This window comes from Pundamilia nyererei, unplaced genomic scaffold (genome assembly GCF_000239375.1).
Source record: "Pundamilia nyererei isolate P.nyererei 1_Seehausen unplaced genomic scaffold, PunNye1.0 scaffold00386, whole genome shotgun sequence".
Classification (NCBI taxonomy): Eukaryota; Metazoa; Chordata; class Actinopteri; order Cichliformes; family Cichlidae; genus Pundamilia; species Pundamilia nyererei.
Genome location: NW_005187787.1, coordinates 27,901 through 54,141, shown reverse-complemented (window position 1 = coordinate 54,141; position 26,241 = coordinate 27,901). Strand labels below are relative to the sequence as shown.

The following is a 26,241-nucleotide window of genomic DNA, read 5'->3' as shown; positions in this document are numbered from 1 at the left end:
TTTTTGTTTCTCTTATCCACACAATCTTTTTAAGAAGCACAAACCACTGGCTCACATTGTGCATATTTTTTAGAGACCCTTTGATGACACTTTGATCTGTTGATGAATGTACATTTTTCTTGAGTGCGTGCGTGTGTGTGTAGCAGAAATGCTTTCTGGCAGTTTTCACCACGAAGCAAGAAAAGGCAAAAGTCTTATCTTTTCAGTTCGTTTGGAATCGAGGTTCCTAAGGGTGCAAATGGCAGCGACGTTGAACTCAAGATGTGAAGGCAGAGGTGGATTGGTGTGACTTCAAAACAACAAAAGTTTGGATCTTGCAAAAATCTTTTATACAGCATTATTCCCAATGTCTTTACTGTTCCCGCTAAAAGTGCCCGTGTGGGTTTTGAAATTCATAAGCGTCTCCGTCTGTCAGTTTTAGTCAGAGTTGTGATTCTATATTAAAATGAGGGGGGGGACGGGTTTTTTTTGTTTTTCTTGTTTTTTTTAGTTTTTTTTAGTGGAAGTCTGGGAATGGAGCTTTGTAGTAAAATAAGAACAAAGCTGCGTTGGCTTCAAAAATATCCCCAGTTTGTTTGAAGTGCCAGTATGTTTCTGATTTTAAAAAACGCCCTAACTGGAACCACATTTCAGTCCCAAAGTCACTCACGGGCAGTGAGGGTGGAGCTCACAGACACACACAATAACACGCACGCACGCTCCCATATACACACTTGTACAAACAAAACAGATCTCGACGGTCAGTCTTTTCTCCAGACATTCCTGGCTGCCTTTCCTTGACCCTCCCTGCTCCATCTCACTCTGCCACTCTGTGAAGCACTAGTTTGAGGGGAAAGACAGGATTTGGCCCTGCTATTATTTTTCCATCAGGTCTTTAATAACCTACTGGACTGAACTGAAACTGTATTCCCAATGTTTTATTTTTCTTCTGCATTGTAATCTAATCTGCACCATACGTAGATGCTGTTGCGTTCAAACTGCAGACAAGTCGTAAAGCCTGCTGAGATGTAATGATCTCAGCATCATAAATCATCATCGGAGTGCTTGTGTCACAGCACGCTTGCTCTCAAAGTGACGTGTTTAAGAGTGTCTGTTTATTTTGTCTCTATAAATATGTGGGAGAAGCAGACAACGGTAGACGGAGCAAGACAGAGTGTGTGTGTGTGTGTGTATGTGTGTGTGTGTGTGTCAGTCTTAATTGCCTACCACATCATCCCACAGTTAGGGTTGAGGAGATTCTCCATCTTGCTTCAATTAACTGTTCAGCGGTGTTTATATTGGGTTCCACCAACATAGCTTACCTTTCCCAACACAGACCAACAGCTGTGTTTCCCTGTCTGACCCTAAAACCCCACTCTACCCTGTTAAACCCACCTCAGCCATTCAGATCTTTACCCTTTGGATCGGTACTCTGCAGAAAAATACTTAATCAGCACCTCATTATTACAGCCACACCCCAGCCCAGAATAGAAGCAAACTGGCTCCATAACAAGGCTCGGTCAGGGTCCAGAAATGTTACACCTACAAGTGTTTCTCACTTTGTAGTTCTTGGCAATACTGTCTGTAGGTCATGGAGAGGTTAGCATGTATGGGAAGATAAGGGCCATGGACACTGGATAGGGTGGCTCAGTAAATCACAGTTGCCTGTTATTGTTCCTTCCTGCCTTGCTTCCCTTCTTCCCTCCTTTTTATTTATGTTTTTTTTTTTGTGGTTCAGCTTCATCCATGCCATGCAGGAGGAATCATTCATAGACTCATGCAGTGTAAGTTTTCAGGATCCTGCTTCTAGTCTCCTCTGTCCCCCTTCTTTCACTCTCCCTGGCACTGTTAAACAACAGGACTCTTATCACAGCAAATTGAGGAAGCTACCAATAAACAGAGATGTGAATTTGACCGGAGAAAAAGAATGAGGGGACGGCTGTATGTATTAATGCCAAAGAAAGAGTCATCTGGAGATGTTTAAGTTGGACAGGCCAGTTTCCGGTGTCTGGAGCAGGCCAAAAATATCCAGAAACAGAAAAATCCGGCAGAAGGGAAAAGGATACACCTCCTCGTTTCTCATGTGACCCTCTACATTTAGCAAACTAAGCTGAATTTTGGGGTTGCAGCATACACCGTGGTTGCAAGAAAGCTTTTCAAGCCAAGCTTATAAAATGTAATTGCATCTTGATATTGCTAAATGTTTGGGAAGAGAGCATTTCAATGAATCACATATGGCACAACTGCATTTCACTCAAATAAACAGAATGACACCGAGTACACAAGGTGTGCCACATATGCATACCTGCTTTGCATGGGTGCTCACACTGTTTTCATAACACGGGGACTGCTTCTTGTTGTAAAAGGCAGAATAGCTGAATCATTCAAACTTTTTATAAGCACCCTCCACTGCACGTCTTAGTATCTATTTATGGATCCACAAACCAGACTGATTTTGTTATGTTAACAGCTTGCGGTTTTAACGGCTGCTGTTCCAGCCGTGCAAGGTGAACACAAGTGCCCAATTTAGGTCATACAAAAAAAAAAAGAGAGAGTCAGTGCAACGGCTGCAGTGGACTGAAGGGCCAGGATTCATTCAAGCAAGCCAAACCTGTGAGCAAGATTTGTGTTTGAAAGCGCAGACAGGAAGCTACAAGCTGTAGGGAGAGGCAGAGAGAGGGAGCGCAAACCAAGGGTCTAGACAGAAACCTCTGCTTGTTTGCTTTTTAGCAGGGTATAACCAGCATTTGAAGTTTTGTGCAGCTCTGTCACAATACACTTGTTACATGCTGATTTAAAGGTGATCACTCATATTAGATAGTCTCAACTCCTCCTGCCCCTGCACAGCGGATTTCTTAAAGTAGGCAGACTTTACGTTGTTATGTATCAGTACCGTTCTGCAGACACAGATGTTTGGGTGCAGACACACACACACACACTCACACATCAGGAAAGAGAGAGAGGTCTGCAGTTTCTCATGGCTGCGAGCTGCCGCTGCAGAAAATTCCCCCTCATCTCCTCCTCTCCCCGCCCCCACATCTTGCCTCCATTATTCCCGTGTTACTCCGGTGACAGCGAGAAGCAAAGCTGGCGAAGTGAAGGCAGACTGGAGCACAGTCAGCCGCTTCTTCCGGCTGTCCCCCTCGGTTGCCGACCGATGGTACGGTCTCCCGCGTTCCGCACGTTCACACGCCGTTTGTGCACGGTGCCGGTAGGGAAAGGTGTGGGGAGGGGGTGGGCGGGGGTTGGTCGACCGGGACTAGCACCGTGGAGCTGAGTGCTTTCCACAAGGAGGGATGAGAGAGAAGCCTCGCTTGAAAAACGCTCCACGGTCGCCGTTAATTAGCGCCTATTTATTTTTTTTGCTTGAACGGCGAAGACGTGAGAAGACGGGATTATACGGCCAGCTCGCAACTAACGTTAACTAATGGTCACAAACATGGATGCTGATGTGCCTCATCCTCTAGGCCGGACAGAAAAGCGGGTGTTTTTTGAGGATTTTCTGGCTGCAACACGACTCATTTCTTTCTGGGATTAAATTTTTTTATTATTATTTTTGTTTTTTCTCTCCTTCTTGGAGCCGGCTTCTGTGAGTGGCAGTGAGCATTTATTTGCAAGGTACTAACTAATGATAACCTTACTGCGGTCGCTTATACTGACCAAGCATCACTGTCAACTCTGTGTGTGTGTGTGTGTGTGTGTGTGTGTAATTGTGCTGTCAGCCCCAGCGAAGAAATAATGAAACACTGTGAACATGGCTGCTTCAGACAGCACTGTAGTGGTATATGTCTCACTTTCATCTCTGGTCTTTAAATATCAGCGTTTCTTGGTGGTGAGTCAGGCTTGAGAATGCATGTTAACCAATTGAGACCTGACCACTAATGGGGTCAGAAATGTTGCTTTGTTGAATGCATCATGAATCACACAACAGGATAAGGTGATGCAGCCAGCAGCACATGTGCCTTTGGCCACTGTTTCTCTCAGAAGAGCTGCATTGTAAAGAAGAAACATTTTGTAACAATGTATATTATTTAGCTCATGGTGCATCTAGATTGTGTTATATTGAAAATTCCTCATTTTCTACTTTTGTCAGCCTTCTTTACTGATAACAACCTTGTAATAGCGACTTATTACATTTATTTTCATGCAGTTTTGTGGCCAAAACCCATCTGTTTGTGCCAGATTGGGCTGCTTAGTTTTTGTTCCTCAGGGCAGTGATTTGTTACCTTGACATTAAGACTTGCACTATTCCCATGTGCCTCAAGCTGAGTCCCAGTGACAGCGTGCATGCCACATTACAGTTTGAAGTGTTCTGCAGACAGGATACTTTAAATGTTTGATTATTATACTCTAGTTTTCTGCTGAGTAATTGAGCAAAAATATGTGGATTAATGCGATGTTATGCCTTTACAGCAACCTTAGTTGCGCTTGACGTCTCTGAGTTGTTGTACAGCTCACATCTGGTTGCATCTGCACCACTAAACCTACCACTAAGCAGCTATGGTAGTAATTAAAATCACTGTGTACAGTACAAACACATAGTGTTTTCAGAGATATAATGTAACTCCAGGACAGGAGGATGGGGGATAAAAACAAAGGGCAAGGATGGAAAATGTAAGGGTTTGTGTGTCACTTGACTGTGTGCACAGGTGCACCCAATCTAAACCCTCAAACCACAGGGGATCAGTGGCGAGGGGGAGGGTAAGCTGAACCCTGCAAAGACACTAGAAGCCACACACGCCCACCAGTAATGATTTGGGGAAGTTCACACTGGGATGAGTGCTGCGGTACTTCTTTCCCTCACTTTTTCTGGTATCATCGTCTCTTTGCTAAAGTCTCACCCCGATGCAAGCTGGCACAAATGGTGAGAAAGTAGGCTAACTTTGTTAAGGAGACACCCTTACCAAATTACAATAGCCTCAGGAGGCCAATATGATCCTCTTGATAGAGTTACAAACCAGTTATACTTGTGTTCAGATTAATAGCATCTGTTTTTTGAGAGGAGTTTTGGACAATGGTGATGTTTCCCCCGTCTCTTTATCCCCCCCCCCCAAATACACACACCATCCTCCAACCTCTCTAGTCCCCATCTCCCTGATTTGAGGGAAGCGTGGGTGGAGCCAAAGGGTGTTTGTGTTCCTCAGGGTCCCTGCTTCCTGTGAAATCGTGGAGGATCTCCACATGTGCTGAAAAACATACGTACACCCAAAAATGCAGAACCCTTGAGACCCAGCCTCTTTACATGGCTTTAAATGTCCGGCAGTGTTTATGCAGTGAATGTTAATGGCCTGGTCCTGGATTTGTTTGTATTTGAGTAGCAAATGTTAGGGCAGGTTTGCAGAGACGGCTTGGCTTTGTCTGCTGTGTAAAATATTTGGTCTAACACGTGTTTTCCCACAGTTGACTGTTTCATCATTGCACCTGCTTCACTGTTTACGCCTGACCTTGGCAGACGGATATTATTCATTCTTTTGGAGCTCTATTCAGCAAACCTGGTATCAGCAAAACAGACAAACACTCCAGTGAACACTGTCAGCAGGCAGCTTCCCTCACTTTGGTCACTAGTCCTCTGATGGATAGTGGATTTCCTGCTCAAGGAGGAATGTTAAAAATGTCCGTGAGGAACAGAGCAAGGCCCATTGTGTGTATTTAGATCAGCTAACCTTGTTATGGCTCGAGCTAACACACATGCAAACTCCAAGCCTGTCATGCAGGGTATTGCTCACATACTGTACTTATTGATGAGAGGCACAATGATGTTTTTCAATTTGAGCAAAATATATGAGTCATTTGGAAATGTACCAAATTTTTGTTGTATGAGTTGTAACAATGTAGTTCTGTAGAATAGTGGGATACAGGTGTATGTTTGGATGAGCTGTTATAAACAAGTATATTAAGAAACATGCATTTTTTTCTATTTCTCAGATGACAGAGGGCCGGCGATGTCAGGTCCATCTGCTGGACGACAGGAAGCTGGAGCTCCTCGTTCAGGTGAGTGTGTCTTCCTCCTGACCTCTAGCTCTTTCTTTCCTTTCTCCCCTCTCACTTTACAGACTATCAGTTCCTTACAGCTAGGGAGAAGTGATGTCTGCAGTCCCAAGTGACTTCCATTATTGCTGACGAAGGGAAATTTGGTCAGGAGTAGGTGATGCTGCGCTTTCTTGATGCTTTCCCTGATCTCTCTCATACACATGCATAAAAGCACACATAGGTTGCGCTCGCAGCACTGATTTGCAGTGCCTGTTTAAACTCTGAATCCTGACATACAGTTCCACTCGATCGAGTCCTGAATGGAAACCTTTGCTTCAATTACCCTGGCTCTGCTTTTAGCCTTTAGTTCTCCCAGCAAGCCTCTCTGTAGTAATGAATAAAAACAGCACCATCCTAAAAAAAACTGCCTCTCTTTCATTTACGTTTTTACCATTACCTTTTTCAGCTTTCAGCTGCAACTCTCCTCTGGTCTGCTTTCTTTTCTATACCAAAGGTCTTCATTGATTGCTAATGATATTGACTTTTGCCATTCTTTTTATTTTCTTTTGGCTTGGCTAGATACACTGAAATGGATTCATTAGGAGCTCCTTACACTCTTCCTAACCTCCCATAGTTCCCTTTGGTCTGACCATTACTCGATTCCTCTGAAACAGAGAAAGACAAAAGAAAGTAATTGCCCTGGAACAGGAGAAGAACAGCAGGCAGAGAATAGAACGATTGACGCAGAAGCTCGGGAGGTTGAGAGGGAGAGAGAAAAATGAGATGAGGGCTAAGGAATGAAAAGGAGATGACACTAAAGGGAGAGAGAGGAGAAAATGGAGAGGAGAGCCAAGGATAGGTCTGCTGACTTTCTGATTTGATTACTCTGCCAGAACTGATCCTCCCTTTCAAATTGGTACTTCTTTTTCTGCTCCTCTTCCTTAGTCACTCTGTCTGTCTCTCCACTCTTGGCTCCTCATGTCTTCTTTTCTCATTCAACAGCTGGCTAGCTTTTTACCTGTCTTTCCATTGCTTTATCTCAATTTACAAATACAAATGTTTCAGCTCTATCTTGCATCCATCCACCCTCTCTATTGCTCTTCTCGTTTCTTTCAGTACATAAAACTAAAATAAAAAGACAACTTGGGGCTTTAACATAAATATTTCTTAATGTAGTGCTTATGTGAAGAGTTTTGTTGGTATATTCGGATAAGGAGTGAGTGATAAAAATTGGCTGTGTTAACCGCGTTTGTGAGAAGAAACAAGACTGGCAAAAAGGTCAGAAAAGTGGATGTCATTAACAAACTTTTGTTACATAAATCAGGAAACTGCTGGCTTTCTTTCTCTCTCAGTCCCTGTCCTTGCCTCCATCCGTTAGGCGGATGTTCTGCAGGTCATTGAGTTGTTAGTGGGACCACAGAGAATCACAGTGTTATTCTTAAGTTTTCCACTGAACTAAAAAGCAGTCCAGTCCTCCGCTTGTTTGCAAAAAAGAAAAAAAAAGATTTGGATGTTCACATTTCAAAAACAGTCTAAACCAGTGTGTTTATTTATAATTTGTGTTTATTTATAAGTCTCCCCCGATCGTAAAACAGCGCCATTGTCAGGTCTGTCCCATTGAGGTTTTCATGAAACTTGTTGTAAGCATGCCAGGTACACAAGCCAGTTACCATCTGAAGAAAGGCTCCTACTCCTGTCAGTGAGTTGTAACATTGACCAGCTGTTTAATCCCAGAAGAGTCATTTAGCCTTGTCTACTTCCTCCAGTCTGATAGCGTGCCCTCTGTGGTTTGCTTGTGGAGCAATGCCTCATTGGCAGGGAGCAATGTACCAGAGGGACAGCACGCTTATTAACCAGGTTGTAAAGATGTAAAGCTAACTACCAAACACACCTCTCGGTGAAATTGTATATCAGTACAGAAGCTATTACTTACGTAGGCTAGACTGTTGCGAGGCTAAAGGGTAAATAAGGTTCAGTTGTGTAACAGTGTTGCTTTTCTACATCACTGAGTCCTTTTACATAATATGAAGGGGAAGTTCAGTAAACTTTAAGTCCGTATGCAAAGCAAAAAATATAAGAAGAGGTTATTGTGCAGGGAAAAATCACAATAATGCAGCATGTGTCTCCAAAAAGCCTTAACCTTAGACAGCCTTAGAGGGGATAGGCTGCAACTAATAAATCAGTTGGCAACTCATAAATCTGAGCAACTCTGAAGGCAGCAAAGACCTTACTGGGTGTTTGCAGAGATCGGGCCATGACTTGTTTCCAGCCAGCCAAGTGTGCAACCGTTTTTTTGTCACTTGTCTTTAGTGTGTCTGCTACTCGCTTACACCTCCCTGTAATTCTTATGCTGTTAATTACCTGTGCTGCTGAGGAGGCACACGCTAAATATCTATTAGCAGTAATGCTGTCTAAGCTTTCAGAGAACTGTACAGTCTGATAGATGGCTCCATAGTATGTAATGTGTGTCTGCATGGTCTGTATATGTCTAGGGTGTGTTTAGTGTACCGCATCACTTACAATACTGCCTGTCTTTCTCTGTCTACATCACATTATTACACATCTGGTATCTGTAATCCCAGAAATAAGCTGCCACGCATGCTTGTGGAAATGGTGGGTTAGAGAAATGCTTCCTGTGTTGTTCTTAATCTTCAGTAATACACTCCTGATTTTTAACAGCGTATCTGGGGTTTATTTTAGCGCCTCATCATCTGCCCAACAACGTGCCAATATGTCCCTGTTACCCGCTCACTGCTTGCTACACCGTGGTGGGATGGATGTTGTTTAATTGATATTGTTGCCACAGCAGTTTGGCTGCTCTGTGGTAATGAAAGACCATCGCAGCATGTTCCCCAGACTGAACCAAAACAGGTATTACTGCTAATGCCATAAAGATACCCTCTCTTCAAAACCTAAAATTTCCACATATAAAATGTGTTGAGGGCTTCAAAGACTTCTAGTGTAGATCATCTAAGTTTCTGCTCTCCCATTTGGAAGAAATGACAGGGCCAATCAGACCTGTTTTGGATGGGAGTACCAATTTCAGTTGAGTCACACAGATCAGGACCAAAACAAAGAGAAAATCATCACTCTAACCTCTGCTTCTCTGCTTGTGCAATGTAAACATACAGCCGCAGAACAAAAAAAATATTCAGAGACATTCCCGATCTTATCTTTGCTAAATTTGCAATTGTTCTCTCTGTAAATATGTATTTGGAAATTTTACTCTTAACGAGACATTTAAATAGAAATGTTTACATCTGTGAATATAGGGTTGAATCAACTTATGCGGTAACTTCACCTTCAGCTCTCTCTTTCAATTCTGATCTCTCCTGAGCCTTTATGTGTAGCAGGATCACTGTAGGCATCGTGATTATATGGGATCTAGGTCAGTGAAGATGTGGTAGTGTGTGTGTGTGTGTGTGTCTGCATGACATCACCTCCTTCCCTTTAAATAGCTCTCAGTAGCTTATGACACTGAAGTTGTAGCTATGCAGTGAGTAGATACTATAGGACATTAGGAAGAGGCTCTTAAGAGTGTGGATACTATGGCACTACAATGTCGCTGTTGTGTGTGTGGGCACGTGTAGAAAAATGGTTTCAGACAATATGTATTCCTCATGCCCTCCTCTCCTAGACAGTACAAACTCATGTGCTCCTTCTGTATGCTGGGAGTGGCCTGTATAACACAGTCTTGTTGCTGCATGCAGATGAGTGTGTATGCATGTGTGTTTGTGCGCGTAAATGTAGGCAGCGAGGCACACCCATGGTTAACCTCAGTTACTGGTGCACTTTTATTCAGGATGTGACAAACCAGCAGCATATGGCAGCATTCCCTGGACTCTTGCTTTGCTTTAAGGTGATCTGCATGCTATATAGCTCTTGTGCTAGCATCTCTCTGCAATACAGTGGTTCAGCCCATAGCCGTGACTCTGCAGTGGAGGTGTGGGTCAGGAAGGAGAGGGGAGGGGAAGGGTACCTGCACTGTCAGCAACATCCACGCACTCCATCCATCTTTTTCTTGCTCTCTCACTCTCATTTATCTCCTCCACTCTGGCCCTTTCCCTCTCCTCCCTGGTGTTTGTCAAAATGCTTAGTCATTGCGGTAACTCAACAGCCGATATAATACATTAGCATAAAGTTTTACTACATCTACTTTTCCAATTAAACTACAGTGTGGCAAACCACTTCACACACACACATGACAGTTGATTAAAACAACCTTAGCCTAATCCAAACTCGTATATCTTCCTTCCTGCAGCCCAAGCTGATGGCTAAAGACCTGCTGGACCTTGTGGCCTCTCACTTCAACCTAAAGGAGAAGGAGTACTTTGGAATTGCATACACTGATGAAACGTAAGTTAAAATAAAATATTATGTCACTCAGTCTTTAATTTAACTTAATTGTTTGGATTTTTTCAGTGCTGTAACATGAGATCACTGTAAATGACACCAGCATCAGATCTGATACACAGTTGGTAGCAGTAAAGTTATTAAAGCAACATGTGGGTCAGCAGTAGTGTAATCATAGGCAAATTTAGTATCAAAGTTCAGGTGCTGTTTGTTGTGCACATAGGCAAAGCAACAAGGATATCAGAGGGGAGTGCACGTGAACATGGCTTCTGATTTCATGGTTGGCTGAAGCCAGTGTCATGGACACTGATGTCGTGGACAGTGTGTTTGTAGATGCCAATGACAAAGATAGAAAGCCTTAAATAAATGCTATAGAGTTAGTGTCAAGGATAATGAGTAGTAGCAGGTATGGTTTCTAATTACATTTGATTGCGTTCAGTTTTGAGGTATAATTTAAAATCTTTTTCCACATGGCTACTGTTCCACAACAACCGTTTATATTTTACTCTGTGTGCCCACTAATTGGACTTTGTAGCACTAGTGAACAAAACTGATAATGGTGGACTAAATGTAAAATATATACTCATAGATTAACTTAAGTTGTAGCACAGTGTACAAAAGCACCACTTTAATAATGTGGCATTTGGTTTTGAATTGGTTTTCTCTTGAGGAATTCCCAGAGCACTTTTCCTGTTAAGGCTTAATTAACTATGAAATTGAAAAGAAAAATCAAATTTAGCTTACATGTCTAATTTGTCTTTTTCTTGTTGTTCAGTGATTTAAAAAACAAAAAAAAAACAGATTTGTTTTGTCAGCAACTGTCTTTATCATTGTCGGTAAAGCAAAGAATGAAGATCTGTGAAGATCACATTTAACCGTGAAGTGAAGTGATGTGGGTGGTTATCTTTCTCTGGACTAGCAAAGATCACAAGTCTGTGTTTGCCAGTAGGCTTGCCATGAGAGCTGTGCTTGAAATGCAAACATGACATTCAAATTAGCTTTGTTGGGTTTTCTGACCTAGAAAGGCAGAAACGCCACGGCATGATAGTGATGCCAGCGATTTACATGCAGGCAAACATCGCCATGGCCGTTTTGCCTTTCTGTTTTTGTTTTATCTCGTGCATCCACTGATGTCAAGCAAGACTGGCCTCTGCTCTTTGGTATTTACATGGTAGCGACTACTGCCAGTGTCTGTCCAGCGAAGCATTGTCCACTATAGAGTCTTAATTCTGTGATGTGTAGATTTGTTGCTTTTGCCTGGGGAGAGGAGACGCCTGAGCTCTGACCGCTCACTGGTCAAAGAGGCTGCGTGTTGGGGACAGGAGGCCAAGAGATTGAGAGACAAGAAACAGAAGAAGGGAGAGTTTGAGAGAGATGTTGCTCAGTTGCTCAGGAGACCATGCAGGGTAACCAGGGTGACAAGCTGTCTGTGCGGTTTTTCTCTCTGTTGGAAACAAAGAGAGAGAAACGAGAGGGGAGGGAAGAGAAGAGGAGGGGGACAGAGGCAAGCAAAGTGTGACAAAAAAGATAAATGGGATGGCTTAAGTAGAAAGTGTTCTGTTTCATGAGATGAACCTTTGTGTACCCTAGTTTGATATTAAGACATCTCTGAATTATAGTGTTGATTGTATGGTTGTTCTTCCCCATCAGGGGCCATTTTAGTTGGCTGCAGCTGGACCGCAGGGTATTAGAACATGAATTCCCCAAGAAGTCTGGTCCCATTGTCCTCTACTTCTGTGTCAGGTGAGTCTTTCTTCTGCAAGTTAGTGCCCTCACACCAATCATTGTCTGATTGCAGATGTATGTGGGAACGAAAGAAAGAAGTCTGTACGTTCTTGAGTATACTCACACATTCATGCCATAATAGGAAGAGATTAATACGATTAGTTATGAAAAGCCCCTGTGAAATTGTTCTGATCACAGTGTTTACTTCCCACCACAGGGCCTCTCAGCCAATGGCAAGCCTCTCATACTTCATCAGAATGCACTGCATGCAGATAGCATCGGATTCATGGCGACTGTACTCGAAACAAACAAACAAACAAAATACCAGAAACCTTTTTCCTATAAGGGTAGGGTTTGGGGAGGTGGAGAAATCAGCACTGTGCATCTTTATGTTGAAGCTGTTTGACAAAAAACACTCGCAAACTCATTTATAAAAGGTCCTTTTTCAGTGGAACACTGAACAGCACAGTCATTATCCTTGTTTTGTATAAGCCCACCATGACGTTCTTGCTGTTGCTTAACTGTAGTCATCTCTTTGGTAAAAACAAAATGCTTCTTTTGACCAACTGTGACAGGATTATAAAACTGCACCACAGTTCACTCGTTTTCTTTCCACCGACCCTCCTGTAGGACAGAAGAATTGCAATACACACACAGGCATGACCAAAATTCAGCATATAGCTGTTTATGATTGCATTTAGTGGTGTTATATATTTTATAGGCTTGTAAAAAAAAAAAAGCAATCCACGTGACATGAAAAAACACACATTCCTATGCACATACAGGTTCCTCTGAAATAAAATTGGAAAAATACGAAGGCTTTATTTTGAATTGTCCTGTTTTTTTCTTTGCACTGCTCAGGTTTGTGCACGAGCTGCGTCAGAGTTACATCGATATAAATGCTAGGACCGTATAATTCTCCAGCACAACATTGCTATAAAACGTTTAATAGTGTAAAGCGAAGTGATGCGCATGGACAAAATGTCAGTGAGTCATTTTCATGGTGGCATTTATATCGTGGCTCAAGTCATGAGACACGATATAAATGAGCTGTTTAGAAAAAGCATATTCTTAGCGCGCTGGCTGTATCCTGCTTAGTGGCGTCATCGCACAATGCCACAGCAATACAGTCAGAACATCTTAATTGTGTTTATACCTGCGTTAACTAACGGTCCTGTTGTTCCCAGGAGCCTGCATATACAAGCTGTAGTGGTAGTGTTGGTGGTTAGCTGTGTGGGGTGCAGGGTCACTGTGTGTGTATTTACACAGACTAATGGGTGTTTGAGGATGTGATGGTAGTGCGATGACACTGTGAACTCTGACACCTCATTGAGGCTTCATCCCCCTTCTTCATCATCACAGTTCCGTCTAATCTCTAACCTTAATCTCTCTAAATGTCACAGTACTGAATACACCCGCTCTCAACACATCCTTACACGTGCACACATTCAGATCCAGACTGTGGACTGCAGTGGAACAACAATCAGCCCAAATGCCAGGCCTGAATCTGTTATCAATCTGAGCATATTGTTTTTAATAAGCACAATATAAGGTTTGTTTATGCGCGGGGGTGTGTTTGTCTAATATGAAGTATGATGTGTGTTTATGTGTGGGTGCGTGTTTCTCTCTGTATGTCACGTTTCTGCATTCTCATGAGGTATTTGTGTGATGCGTGCGTTCCCAATAAGTGCTAGGCAGATGCCCACCTCCTGCTGATTCAGTGGGTGCTTTTTTTGCATGCTTGCTGCTGTGCTGGCAGTGTGGGCATGTCTCATCAACCGTGCTGCTTTAATTAAATGTTCACACTGAATATTGACAAGCACCTCTCATTCTCTCTTGCAGCTCAATGGGTAACGCGAATTAAGCCCCCCCCACACCCCCGATTATTGATCTGCCTGCAATCCCTCTCACTCGATGCCTATATAGACCCATATGCACTGAAATCAACACGCGCATTTCCGATTTATATTCATAAGGACATGTTTGCTGATCGCATTGTTCACAGAGCTATATCAAGTCAAGTGAACTCTTTTATGCACACCAGATGGGGGTTTTAAGCTATTTATCCGCTAATCGCACCAATTCCCTGTTTGACTCCCAGCTCATTCACATCTGTGTATGACAAGCTTTACCACCAGTGATGTACCAGTGGGTGAATGAAGTGGTTTGGTTTGTAAAACTTAGCTTAGGTTTAAAGACACGATTAACAGCAAACGATTTACCATCTCTGAAGAAGATGTCAGGTGACACTTTAGAGCAGCTGAGCTATATGGAATCTTTTTGATGTGTGTTTTCACCAGAGAGGAGATAACAACGAGTAGCTTCCTGGTGCACCATTCCAGCTTCCCTCTGGCTTTGCATGCATTCATGAGCTAAATTTAAACTGCATTATTGTGTTAGTTCCCTGCTCACCGCTCTGCCAGAAGTGGGTTACTGTGTTTCTCTCTCCAGAAAGTGACAGCATCTCTGTGTGTGGTAGTACTCTGTGTTTGTGTGCGAGCGCGTGTGATCACTGCACACTGCTGATGATGCACAGCGAAGTGCATCATGTGCACATTCAATCTGCGTGTGTGTGCGTGCATATTCACATTGAGGAATGTGCACACACTCGCAAACTGATAATGAATCACTGCCAGCCACTGTGGCGATGTGGTGTAAGGGGAAGGGAAAGGATTTTGGCATAAGTGATCAGCCTTTGGTATGGTGCGCCCCCATCTGGTCACTTTCACCACTGCAACCTTTCAGTCACATCTGCACAGTTTCGTTTTCATAGCTTTCCTGCATGCTAGCTTCTGTTTTTGAAGCAAACACAAAAAAACACTCCTTCATGTATCTTCTTTCTGTTTCCTGAAGGTCAATGAACACCCTTGCTTACTTTGAAGCTGCAGGAGTGTTTATATTTTCTTCTGTGTTTTCAGGTTCTACATAGAGAGTATATCCTACCTGAAGGATAACGCCACCATTGAACTGTTCTTTCTTAATGCAAAGTCCATCATATACAAGGTAAATAGCTAGTTTTTTTTTATGCATTTCAAGTACTGCTGGTTTCATCTCCTTCTCCTTTGGTTTATCTTTACATGCTATATGAATGATATGAATCCTCTGTGAAATTGCATTTAAAGCCAAGTTTTTTCTTCTGGCCTTAAATCATTTTTGGCTTTCAGTGGTTACATTTTATGGTGAAATTGCATAGAGTGCTGGGCTTCATGTTGCGTGCCACTTCCTTAGCCCATTTTTCTTTCTAAATGAAGAGATGCCACAAGAGGAAAGCTTGGACCTCGGTCCTGCGTGCTGATTTGCTGAAGCAGAAAATGTGAACCATGTGCATCATCTGTTACCCGTCATGTCATGCGCTGCTCCACATTTCAGCAACTAGCAAATGATTTTCATTGCCATCTGTCAGCGCTACGCCACAATTACTTTGGCTGTTTAAATAGCAATTTAAATTATGCATTGGAATACATACTTCCAGAAAGTCGCTTAAAGAGACAATTTAAAGGAGGAAAGATTTTGGAATTATTTTACCACTCAGTTAATATGGTACATTTTTTTAGAGTAAGGAGAGGCTATCCACTTCACTTAACTGGTTAAAATTCAAGCAGGGGCATCTAGTTATAGTTTGGTCAGCATACAGCACATTTATAGACACCAGTATCTAACAGTTATGTAATTTTTCCAGGAGAGGGCGTGTGCAGCCTGAAACTGTAAATAACTGAGCTGAAATGTTCTAATAAAGCCTTGTAGAAAACTGTGAGAGTGTCTAAAGACTTATTTTCTTTGTGCTAAAATGTCTTGTATGTAGCAAGACATTCAAATATCGGCAGTTGCAATATTTCAGGATGGTTAAAAAGGCTGGCAAAGTCCCACAAAGGGAAGGATTCATGCTCAGTCCAGCTAGTAAACATGTTAAAGCGTCTTCATCAAGATACCAATTTTTATCTGCTCATTTATTACAACTCATATTAGCTAAATACCAGTGTAGGAAAGCAAAAAAGAAAGAGAAACAGCACAGCGTAGCAGATAGAAAGATATAAATGTGCTTCCTGCAGTCACTATTCTTGTAGTTTCTGCTGTGCTGTGAAAAAACAGTACAAACACACACAGTGTGTGCTGATTTGCAGCCTCACTGGGTGGTACACCCACGTTAGGTTTGTTCTGTCTAGTGTTTCATCCTGGCTGTTTGATCCTCCATCAAATTAAGAGGTGAATTGTAAAGGGCACATTCCTGGGATAGGTGACCCACTACTCACTGCCCACTAATCCTCTCTGTTAATGTACACATATCATGTCATATATATGTTTACTCCCAAAGTAAGTATTTGGCAAATTTTTCACAGGAACGCACCACATGTCACTAAATCACAAATGTTTGTACCAGTGTTTGCATGTCTGTCTCTGTCTGTTCTCCCTGCTTGTTGCTTATCTCTTCATCTACGTGTTATATAACAGTAGTAAACATGCATGCATCCATGGTTAAATTCTGAGTTGGTATAGCAATATGTAATGCTAATACCCATGACCACTGACATTGGTAAATGCCATCTTAGGACAATATCAGTCAACGGGGTTTGATATTGGCAGATACCTGTAGATCAGTGCGTCCCTAGTAATGCATTTAAAACACACACTGGTAAATGTTCTCAGTAATCAAAAACCAGAGCATCCATGCTCACCCTCAACCCCTCAACCCCCTCTCCCAAACCCCTCCACTTTGTCTCTAATCTTTGATCTCTTTCTGCATGAAGACATCATGAAAAAAAGAAGGGTTATTGGCATCTAAGTGAAAGGAAATATCATCTTATCTCGACTGATGAAATGAGTGATCATTTCAGGAATGTCCACTTTTTACCCCCACAGGGATCAAAGTGTGTTTTATTTATTTGTGAATGTCTCCAATGGCCTTTGCTCACTCCTTTTCTCCCCTTTTTGCAGGAGCTAATTGAAGTAGACAGTGAGGTTGTCTTCGAATTGGCTTCCTACATTCTCCAAGTAAGCTTGTGTGTGTGTGTGTGTGTGTTGTATATTTGTTTGTGTGTCGGTGTGTGTACCACAAGTTATTCCAGGGGCTGTTCTTTTCTGAAACCGTTTGAAGTTTTCCTCCAAACTATCTCCACAAGCCTTTGATCCTAATTGACGATGATTAAACTCACATTATCTACTGCAGTAATAATTGTGAGCGATTAAACTCTCATTATCTAATGTAGCTATCAATTTGACGTTAATCTGCAGTAACGCTGGGAGGTTTCAAATCCTAAAAACCTCAGTTGACTTTGGTAACACAAATTTTGGTCTACCAGATAAATGGTGGACAGGAATAGCTGTTGTCACAGAGAAGCACTTACGCTTCACAAATCCTCCTCGACTCCAGCCCTTTCTCTTTCCTGTCCCTTTCTCGGAGTAGGTAAGTCAATTAACCGTGGTTCGCAAGGTCATGTTACACATAAACTAGGCTGAGTAATGTGGGTGCGTATTTTCGGCCTCCGTGTGCAGGTGCAGACACACAGTGTCAGGTATCTGCTCCGTAACTCTTCAGAAGTTTCGTTCCAGATGGTCGTTTAATGTTTCTCCTTGATTCCAGCATAAAAAAACTTAAAAGCACATTTTATGGCCACTGTTTAGTGCTCACATATCCACCTGTATAAATTGTCCTATCATCTTTGACCTCCTTTTCCCCTTTTTTCTCTTTCACAGGAGGCTAAAGGTGATTTCACTAGGTATGTATACTCATAGTCATCATAGCTATTATGTCCTTTTTGAGGTTGTTAAAAGCAACAAAGCCACTAAAAACTAAATATGCTAACGGCTAACAAAGTATCTTGACATTTTCAAGGACTGGATGTGGTCCTTTGCTCCCCTCTTGATCACCTATATCTGTGCCTTTAATTTGATTTACCTCACTTTCTTATTTTTCTCCTACCAGTTTTGAGCCGTTCGGATTTTCTCTTTTCTGCTGGGTTATATTTTCATTTTTGACTTATTAGGGGAAAAAATACTAATTTATGTGCAAGTTTTATGTGAGCTGGGGACCTCATGTGGCCCTTCTGATATTCATCTGTGTGATGTTGGCTTAAATGTATGTGATTCCTCATCCCTTTATTGTAGCATGAAAAACATACTACTACAGCAATCACCTTTGACCTCATTTCAACCAGTGAAAGGAGTAAATAAACACAATAGGGATGGAATGTGACACACTCTGGAGACATTACTTCACATTCCTACCCTTTTTCTTCCCACGCATATACATAAATCTTTTTTTTCTAAAAGCTCATAGTTCCTGCCCTTTGCATTTCTCATCATAACTTTAGTTTTACGTCTCCTCCTAAAATACAGTTTTCAAACCAAACACCTGATTTCCTTTGTTAAATGCATATCATATTGTTCCCAAAGAATTCAGTAAATTGACTGATTTTCAGTGCGGCTTATGTTAATCTGACTACGTTTCAGTAATCTTAATTGAATCTTAGTAAAACAGCGCTTCATTTCTCTCTGCATTTAACAGTTTAAAGAAAAAGATTGGAACAAAACACTATTTTTTTGGATGTTTTTCTGCACAGCTTGCACTTCAGATTGTTATCATGTATCCCAAAGTTGTCCACCCAACCGGTACACTTAATAAATAGCTACATAGTGAGTATCAGTCAATGCAGACGCACAGCTGTGTTCACACATTAAGGAACAGACGGGCAGGGTGGATGGATCTCTGCCAGGGCTTTAGCTCATAGGTTGTCATGTTCCCAGGGCTTTCCCCAATCTTCTGAGGCCTAGGCAGAGGCCGGAGAGAGGCTGGGGGATTAGAGTTGGGTATTAAGACCTCCTGCCGCTGGAGGTCTGAAAACTGAATCTGGGGCCAAGTTACTTTAGCTGTCTGTATGCTTCCCGGTCTCATTTAGTCTTTCTCAGTCTTAATCTTTTCCTGTCCCATTCCTGTTTTGTTTTGTTTTTTTGTATCGCCTTTTATCTTTCTTTATTTTATCTTTGTGTCTCAGCTTCTGTCGCTCTTTTCTTTCTTCTGCTTCCAGCTGTCAGTGTCTACTCTCCGCAGCTGTTCAGACAGACCACAGAAGCATTTAGACCGTGGACATTTACTCCTGTCTCTTAACCAAATGTCCCTTCTTCCAAAATGTTCTAAAGTTCATTTTAAGACTTGGAGAAAATCCTTTTTTTAATATTTAATTTACAACTTTTTTTAAGTTGTCCCCTTTCTACAGTTGATTGATATCTTCCAGGTTTGTGTGAAACTGTTGAGAATAAGTGTCGCTGATCAAGTCTGCTCTTTTTCTTTCACAGTAACGATGCAACTAGGTCTGACCTGAAAAAGCTGCCTGCTCTACCCACCCAGGCCCTAAAGGAGCACCCGTCACTGGCTTACTGGTGAGACACTTTTACCCAGAAAAACCCACCAAACGTTTTATAAGTTCACATGTTGTTTATCGTCTTGCTGATATTTTCCTCTTTTCTCTTTATCCCACCCCCCTACAGTGAAGATCGGGTCATAGAGCATTACAAGAAGCTCAGCGGGCAGAGTAGAGGGCAGGCAATCGTTAAGTAAGTGTGTAAATGTCTTATGTATTCACACAGAGATAAGGTGGTAACGCCTCTAAGAAATCCCCCACATTTTGGCTGGTGTAGTGTCACCCCAGTTTGTGACTCCAGTAAAAGCATTATGTGTTTCACACAACTGCACTGGGGTTTAGTGTGGCATGGCCATGCCAGCTCTACCCTTCACGCAGATGTTGAATCGGCTCTGTGACTACCTCTGCTGAGGGCTTAAAAGCACAATAACAATTCCCCCCAGTTCTGTCTTTGTACAGTACCGTTCACTTAGACGTGTGAGGGGGAATAAAGACACAACCACTCTGCCTTGAACAGGGGCTTTGTGTGAAGGGGGCTTATGCTTTTAGTTATGTTGGTCCAGCATATTGAAAGCTGTCTTCTCTGTAACCCTTACATGTCTCTCTTTCTGCTCCTCACAGTTATATGAGCATTGTAGAGTCTCTACCCACATATGGAGTGCATTACTATTCTGTAAAGGTACAGTTTTACTGCTCTGCCGTTTCTTTTTTTCTCACACATGCACCGCACACCACACACATTTTTTGTTCACTTTGGATCTCTAATCACCCAGTTGGGATTTTTGCACACATGATGGAACTTAAATTTTTACTGTTCCATTTGTGCAGTTTTTTCTACCTCTCTTTAACTTTCCCTTTCTTCCCCTTTGAGTCTTGCACAGATGCACAGCCGTTCCTGAGTTATTTTTGTTGTGTTACAGGACAAGCAGGGGATCCCATGGTGGTTGGGTCTGAGCTATAAAGGCATCTTTCAGTATGATTACCAGGACAAAGTTAAGCCCAGGAAGGTGAGATAATGCTCTTCCTGATCTATCTACCGCACAAACTAAACTGTTCCTCCTTCACTTTTTAAATTCGGTTTATTTCACCCCAAGAAGAGAATTTATTTAGGGAACATGTTGCTTTATACGGAAAGCTCTCTGTCTTTCTTTTTTTACAGTTCCTATCGCCTATTGTTCCATTCAGTCATCAAATGTATTGTGTTTGCAAAGAGCACTAACAATGTTGTATAATTATTACTATCTGGAGATGTTCAGTCTTAGAATGTTTTGCATCCTGTCCTTAATTTATTTCTGCCTCCTCCCAGTCATTTCACTGTGTGGGTTATCTGCAAAAACAATTCTTACCTCACCTTTGACTTCCAGACTGGTTTCAAGCCTTGATCTCTGCCGTTCACCTTTGTCTCGAAAGATGTTATTTGTGTTAACAGCGTCCTTGCACACTGATTGCCCACTAAGACCCTTACTCATACACAAACAGATGCACACTCTCAGAGACAGGAAATGGACTGAACACTGAACTCACCATCCCGACGAATGCTTCCTGTCGCCCAAATGCTTTCCTGTTTGCCACTAACGTGTTTTGAGTGTGTCATAATTAGTGCATTCCAGTCACCAAGCCTGAAATTATGTCTCATTCAAGTGTGCTAAATCTAGTGGTTTCCTTGGTGTTAAGTAACCATGGTGATGAAAAAAAGGAGTCTGTGTATCTCACATCACCAGGTCATTCTGAGAAAACTCCGGATTGGTTGCAAACCATGTACTTTTTTGATATAAAGCACAGGCTTACACTGTAAATTAAAGTTAAGTTGTGCAGCATGAATGGACTGGTATTTATATATGAAGTAACCGATTTGACACTATCCGTGTGTTTATGGATTTATATTTAGAAGTTCTGAGTTGAGCATTTTGGTTGTTACCACCTTTTTTGGAACATACATTCAGCAGAAACTTCTCAATCACAATGTAGCATTAATTTTATATACATACATATATATATATATATAGGTTTTGTAGACTAAAAAGTAACAATTGAGGCCATAAACCTATCAGGAAAACATGTCCTGAAGTCTTAAATCAGGAGACTTCCCTTACACACTGTTTAAAAGAATGTAGAATTAAGTGAAGTGAAAACCTTCCATATAGGTTTCCCTTCCCTCCCATTTTTCTTTGCTGTAAATTTTTCAGGCAGGTAAACAGTGGTATATATTTGTCCGATGTAATTCCCATCAAAAACTAGAAGGGCTCTCTACTAAGACTGATGCTATAACGCTATTGCTTAAAAACCGAGCTGGTTCTTCTTCGCCAGCTTCCATGGCATTCTATCCAGTATTTTTTCAGCACCTTTGCTGAGAAACAAACAAACAACAAGCAAACTATACCTCTGTCTGGACAGAGAAAACAGAAGCAGGGGCCACTTTTTGAGAAGTGCCAGCTTATCAAGCATTCAGCTGCCATAGCAACAGTCAGTGTGACTCAAGGTCCATTAAGCTTTGGTGCTGACACCCTGACTTTGTTCTCCTTTCATACTCACCCTCCCTTATTTCTTCCATGCATTTGAGAGCAGAGAATGAGTGAGATTGGGCCTCTTTATCATGTTTTGACTCAAGCTGAAACCAAAAACTGACAAATTTGTTTAAAAAATTATTCACATTTTTATTTCTATATATGACTTTTAATTTCTATCGTATTTGCTGAATCTGGGTTATTTAGGTTTTCGGGAGAGAAAAAAATCTCGCTGATGATTTAGAAGTCTTCACATATTACACACTAGGCATTAAAGGGTTAATAAAACATTACATATTCAGCTAAACTCCACTGAACACAGTGAAGGTTTGTTCAATAATCAGATGATAAAAGAGAGTTAGCACTTCTTCTTTCCAGAGATGTGTTCTAGAAAAGACGAAGGTCATTCGAATGCTAGTAAGTGAGTGTCACCACTATTTTAACTGCAGGAAGTGCAGATTTGGTGATTCGTCAGCCCACAAGTCAGATGGATACCAGTAATCACTGACTCACAGTGCAACCACTGTTAAAGTTTTCATTACTGTAAATCTGGGAGATGGAGGAGCAACGCTGATTATGAGACATTTTGGGGCTGTTGTCTTTGGACACAGGAACAAAAAACCCTAATGAATTAGAGAGTAGCTTCACGCTGTGGTGTACAATAGTTGTGCACTAAAAGTAGTTCTCTTTAATTAGTTAGTTTTTATAAGGGGAGATCCTGTTGTTTCTAAATGCAAGCAACCTACCACACCCTCAACTTTTTTTTATTAGTGGTTTTAAAATACCTCCTCCAGTCTTACCACATGCTAAAAGCGGACACACTAGAACAGTTCATCATGGCAGGGGTTTACAGTGGACCCACACACTGTTCTAATGCTTCATTAGTGTCTTGTGACTTACTTAAGCAGAGATGATAGAGTTAGTCACAGACTGGGAAAAAACAGTATGATTAAATAATAAGAATATTTAAGTTAAAAACCCTTTGTCAGCATCTGTTTTTGTGTTCTTTTTCCGAAACATTGAACAACAAGTTTTGTGACAACTGGTGCGCACTGGAACCCCACCCAAGGGTTAAACAATAGTTTTTGGGACTCCTAGTTCCAGTTATAGAAAAGAATACCTGGCTACACTATAGTTAAACCAATGTAAGCTATTTAAACTTTCTATTCTTTCAGTGGGCCTCTGGGAGTCTGCTACACCAAAGAAAGGCGTTTACACTCAATCAGATGTGACCTTTCATCTCCAGTGGATGTGTGTTTTTGTGTGCAAACATTATTGTGAGACAGACGTGGCTCCGTGCACACGGGCACCTCGTGTGTTTATGAATAATGACCAGTCACTTCCTCTGTCTGTGTCTGAGTGTGCCATTGTCTGTAAGGCTTCTACAGCCAAATCGAAGAGGATTTATATCCACACGCACATGCCGAACCTTTAGCCTGATAACAGCAGCACCCGCCGGCTTTCACTGGAGTTCCCGAGGAAGAAGCTGCCAGCATGTTTTTATCAGATATTCAAGATATTAACAGAAGAAAGTCTTTTTTAATACAATAGGTTTATGTAAGAAGAGTACTTACATAATCTGGTATATACTTGAAAGCAAAAATGGCTAAATTTAAAGCTCAGGGTGGCATAATTGTGTCTCTTTGTAAATAAGGTGGCTCAAACAGATTCAAATACCTTCTGCGTACACGTACAGCTTATCCGCAAACATCAAAGTGCACTTTCAAAATTGCAGCAAGTCTGTCCAGCTGACAGTGAGGACAGTTTTAGTGGTCTCGTGCTTGAACACAGTTACAAACAGTTGCAAACACCTATCTAATCTCCACAGCTCTGGCCCATATGTAGCCAACACTCACACAGTCACTCGTTCCATTTCTACTCTGCCTGCTATTTTTAGCAGCATGCTACATTAGCACTTAACACTCCATTGACAACGTGCAGTACAGTAAAAGTTTTGATAAGATCACTGATTTTCTTTCATCGTGCACCCACAGGCACGCATGACTGTTTTGGGTTTTTTTGTTCATAATATCCCCCCCCCCCTTTTTCTCCCTCTCATCCTTCTGTCCATTGTTTTCCCAAGCTGTTAAAATTCCTCGGCTGTGACCTGTTCCTCCCTTCACACCCTTTCTCCTCTTCCCCTCCCGTTTTCGTTTTCGCCTTATTTCTGTTCTCCTGTTTGATACTCGTTTCATGTTTCTGTGTGTCTCTTACAGCTGATAGATGCAGACTGTCTTCTGTTCTTAAGTAGCCGACACTCTGCTCTTTCCCAAGCACAAAATACACTCAGACATTGAATGTCTGTGTGTGCAGGCAGAGAGGTCTGACTAAACAAAGCAAGGGCACTTCAATCGGCAGGACCGCAAAAAGCTTCTTTCCCCCGTATCACGCCCCAGACCCCTCATCACACACACACCACAACCGCAGCCCAGAGCAGAGCCCACAGTCCCTCAGGGAGGGAGGAGGGGTCAGAAGGAGGGGAGGCACAAACACCCCCTCACTTTTTAACGCTCCTAGCAAAGCTCTAGGAGAGGAGGAAACTTAACTTTACACACTTTCTCTCCGCCAGCACAAGCACATGCTTACAGATGGTGAGCACCCACCACCTCAGAACTTTCAGCTTCCCTGCGCCTGGGAGGATTTAAGATACACATATGTTTTGGAGTACGTCTAGAGGGAACTTTGCTTGCCCAGCTGGGTTTGGCTTCTTTTAGAGCGGCGCTGATGGTTGTCAAAGGATCGGAAAGGAGGCAAAAAGAAAGTGAGATCTCCAAAGTGAGATCATCCAGTGCTGGGATCCTCTGTGGACACGACTGCCTGGTCTGGACCTGATCATAGAGCTCCAGATTAGGTCCTCCTCTCTTACCAACTCCTCCTTTTCAGCCCCGATTCCCCCCCCCCTCCTCCTCCTTACCCATTGCATTTTCTTTCAAAACAAATTGGAACATACAGTGAAGAGACCCGGCTGAAAGCTGCGCGGATTTAATGTGAAGCACGTTTTTTTTCTGTGAGAAGTCCTGAAGAGTTTCTGTTTTTCCTAAATCTCAGGTGTTCCAATGGCGTCAATTGGAGAACCTCTACTTCAGAGAGAAGAAGTTTTCGGTGGAAGTTCATGACCCCAGGAGGTAAATTTATATCACAAACTGAAGCTGAGATTGATTTGATGCCGTTCTTTTCTAAGAAACCGTTTAATTATCAAGCATTCGTGTCCTCTTTGTCCAGAAGTCCTCATTGGACGATCGTGATCTTAAATCAGTAAATTTAATGATGAATGTTCTTGCAATTGATCTGTGGTCTCAAGCCTAATATCTGGAACTCATAAAAGTCTTACATCAGTTAAGAAATGCCTTCCAGTAGCTTTTACTGTAAATTACTACTGTGGCCCGAGTCAATATGTTGAGATTCAGATTCCATACTGCGCGGTACACGGAAAGAGAGATAGAATCTAATTGAGTAATGGCTGAAAAATTTGTCTTGGCAACAGTGCAAGATATTGAGGATGTCCTGGTGGAGCCCGCCACGGATTGAAAGGTTGATTATTAACACGCTCGTGCAGCCACATGCATGCAAAGAATACACGCGCTCTAGTGCTCGCGCACACAAACATGCACACATATATGTTAAAACCCTTGGTAGTTGACCACAGAAGGATAGATGGCTGTGCGATAGCTCTTTTGCGGAGGAAGTGACCTCTCTTGTGTTTATTTAACATGGCTATATGTGTGGAGTGTTATTCCAATGACAGAGGGAATGGGAGAAAAAGAGACAGACAGGGTGAAGCAGAGAGCAGCGGTGTTTTCTTTAAAGGAAGCTGTCATTAGAGGGAGCTGGTCTGTTGCTCAGCTACAGATGTGTGTTTAAAAAAGGATGACTAAACAATGGGAAACATCGTGTGTGGCTTTGCAAAATGTATCTCTATCAGGACAGTTCTCCTCAGGCTTCAAAAGAAGCTCGCTCTCTAAGTAGCAGCACTAGTCACTGGAGCAGTCCAGTGGGAGTGTTTTCATTGCTGTAAACATGTAGCCATCTTTTTTATTCAGTGTATATAAGGAGGCTTTGTGTCCGCTCCTACTGTAGGGCGTCGGTAACGAGAAGGACGTTCGGTCACAGCGGCATTGCTGTGCATACCTGGTACGCCTGTCCTGCCCTCATCAAGTCCATCTGGGCCATGGCCATCAGCCAGCACCAGTTCTACCTGGACCGCAAACAGAGCAAGGTCAGTCTCTCCCACGACGTTTTAAGTCAAAGCGTACGATAGATCTCACGAAATAATTACAATTCTACAAGGCATGGTCAGCAGGAGTGGTGGGTTAACAGTTTACAGATGTGTTAACACAGCCTGTCCATGTTCGTCC

The 26,241-nt window shown here is 42.2% G+C and overlaps 1 protein-coding gene across 8 annotated transcripts in view; it reads left to right on the top strand.

The window, feature by feature from the left end:
• frmd4a (FERM domain containing 4A) overlaps positions 1-26,241 on the top strand; it is a 74,863-nt gene that overhangs the window by 38,707 nt on the left and 9,915 nt on the right. For 6 of the 8 annotated variants that reach the window (XM_005752853.2, XM_005752852.1, XM_005752851.1 and 3 more), the window contains exons 2-13: positions 5,905-5,970; positions 10,211-10,305; positions 11,953-12,045; positions 14,946-15,030; positions 16,960-17,016; positions 17,719-17,741; positions 19,318-19,401; positions 19,510-19,575; positions 20,004-20,061; positions 20,303-20,389; positions 24,935-25,011; positions 25,961-26,102. In XM_005752853.2, coding sequence (XP_005752910.1) covers positions 5,905-5,970; positions 10,211-10,305; positions 11,953-12,045; positions 14,946-15,030; positions 16,960-17,016; positions 17,719-17,741; positions 19,318-19,401; positions 19,510-19,575; positions 20,004-20,061; positions 20,303-20,389; positions 24,935-25,011; positions 25,961-26,102 — 933 coding nt within the window. Of the gene's footprint in view, positions 1-3,262; positions 3,598-5,904; positions 5,971-10,210; positions 10,306-11,952; positions 12,046-14,945; positions 15,031-16,959; positions 17,017-17,718; positions 17,742-19,317; positions 19,402-19,509; positions 19,576-20,003; positions 20,062-20,302; positions 20,390-24,934; positions 25,012-25,960; positions 26,103-26,241 lie in introns of those variants that run through there. The other 2 variants (XM_005752854.1, XM_005752848.2) reach the window with 2 other exon arrangements.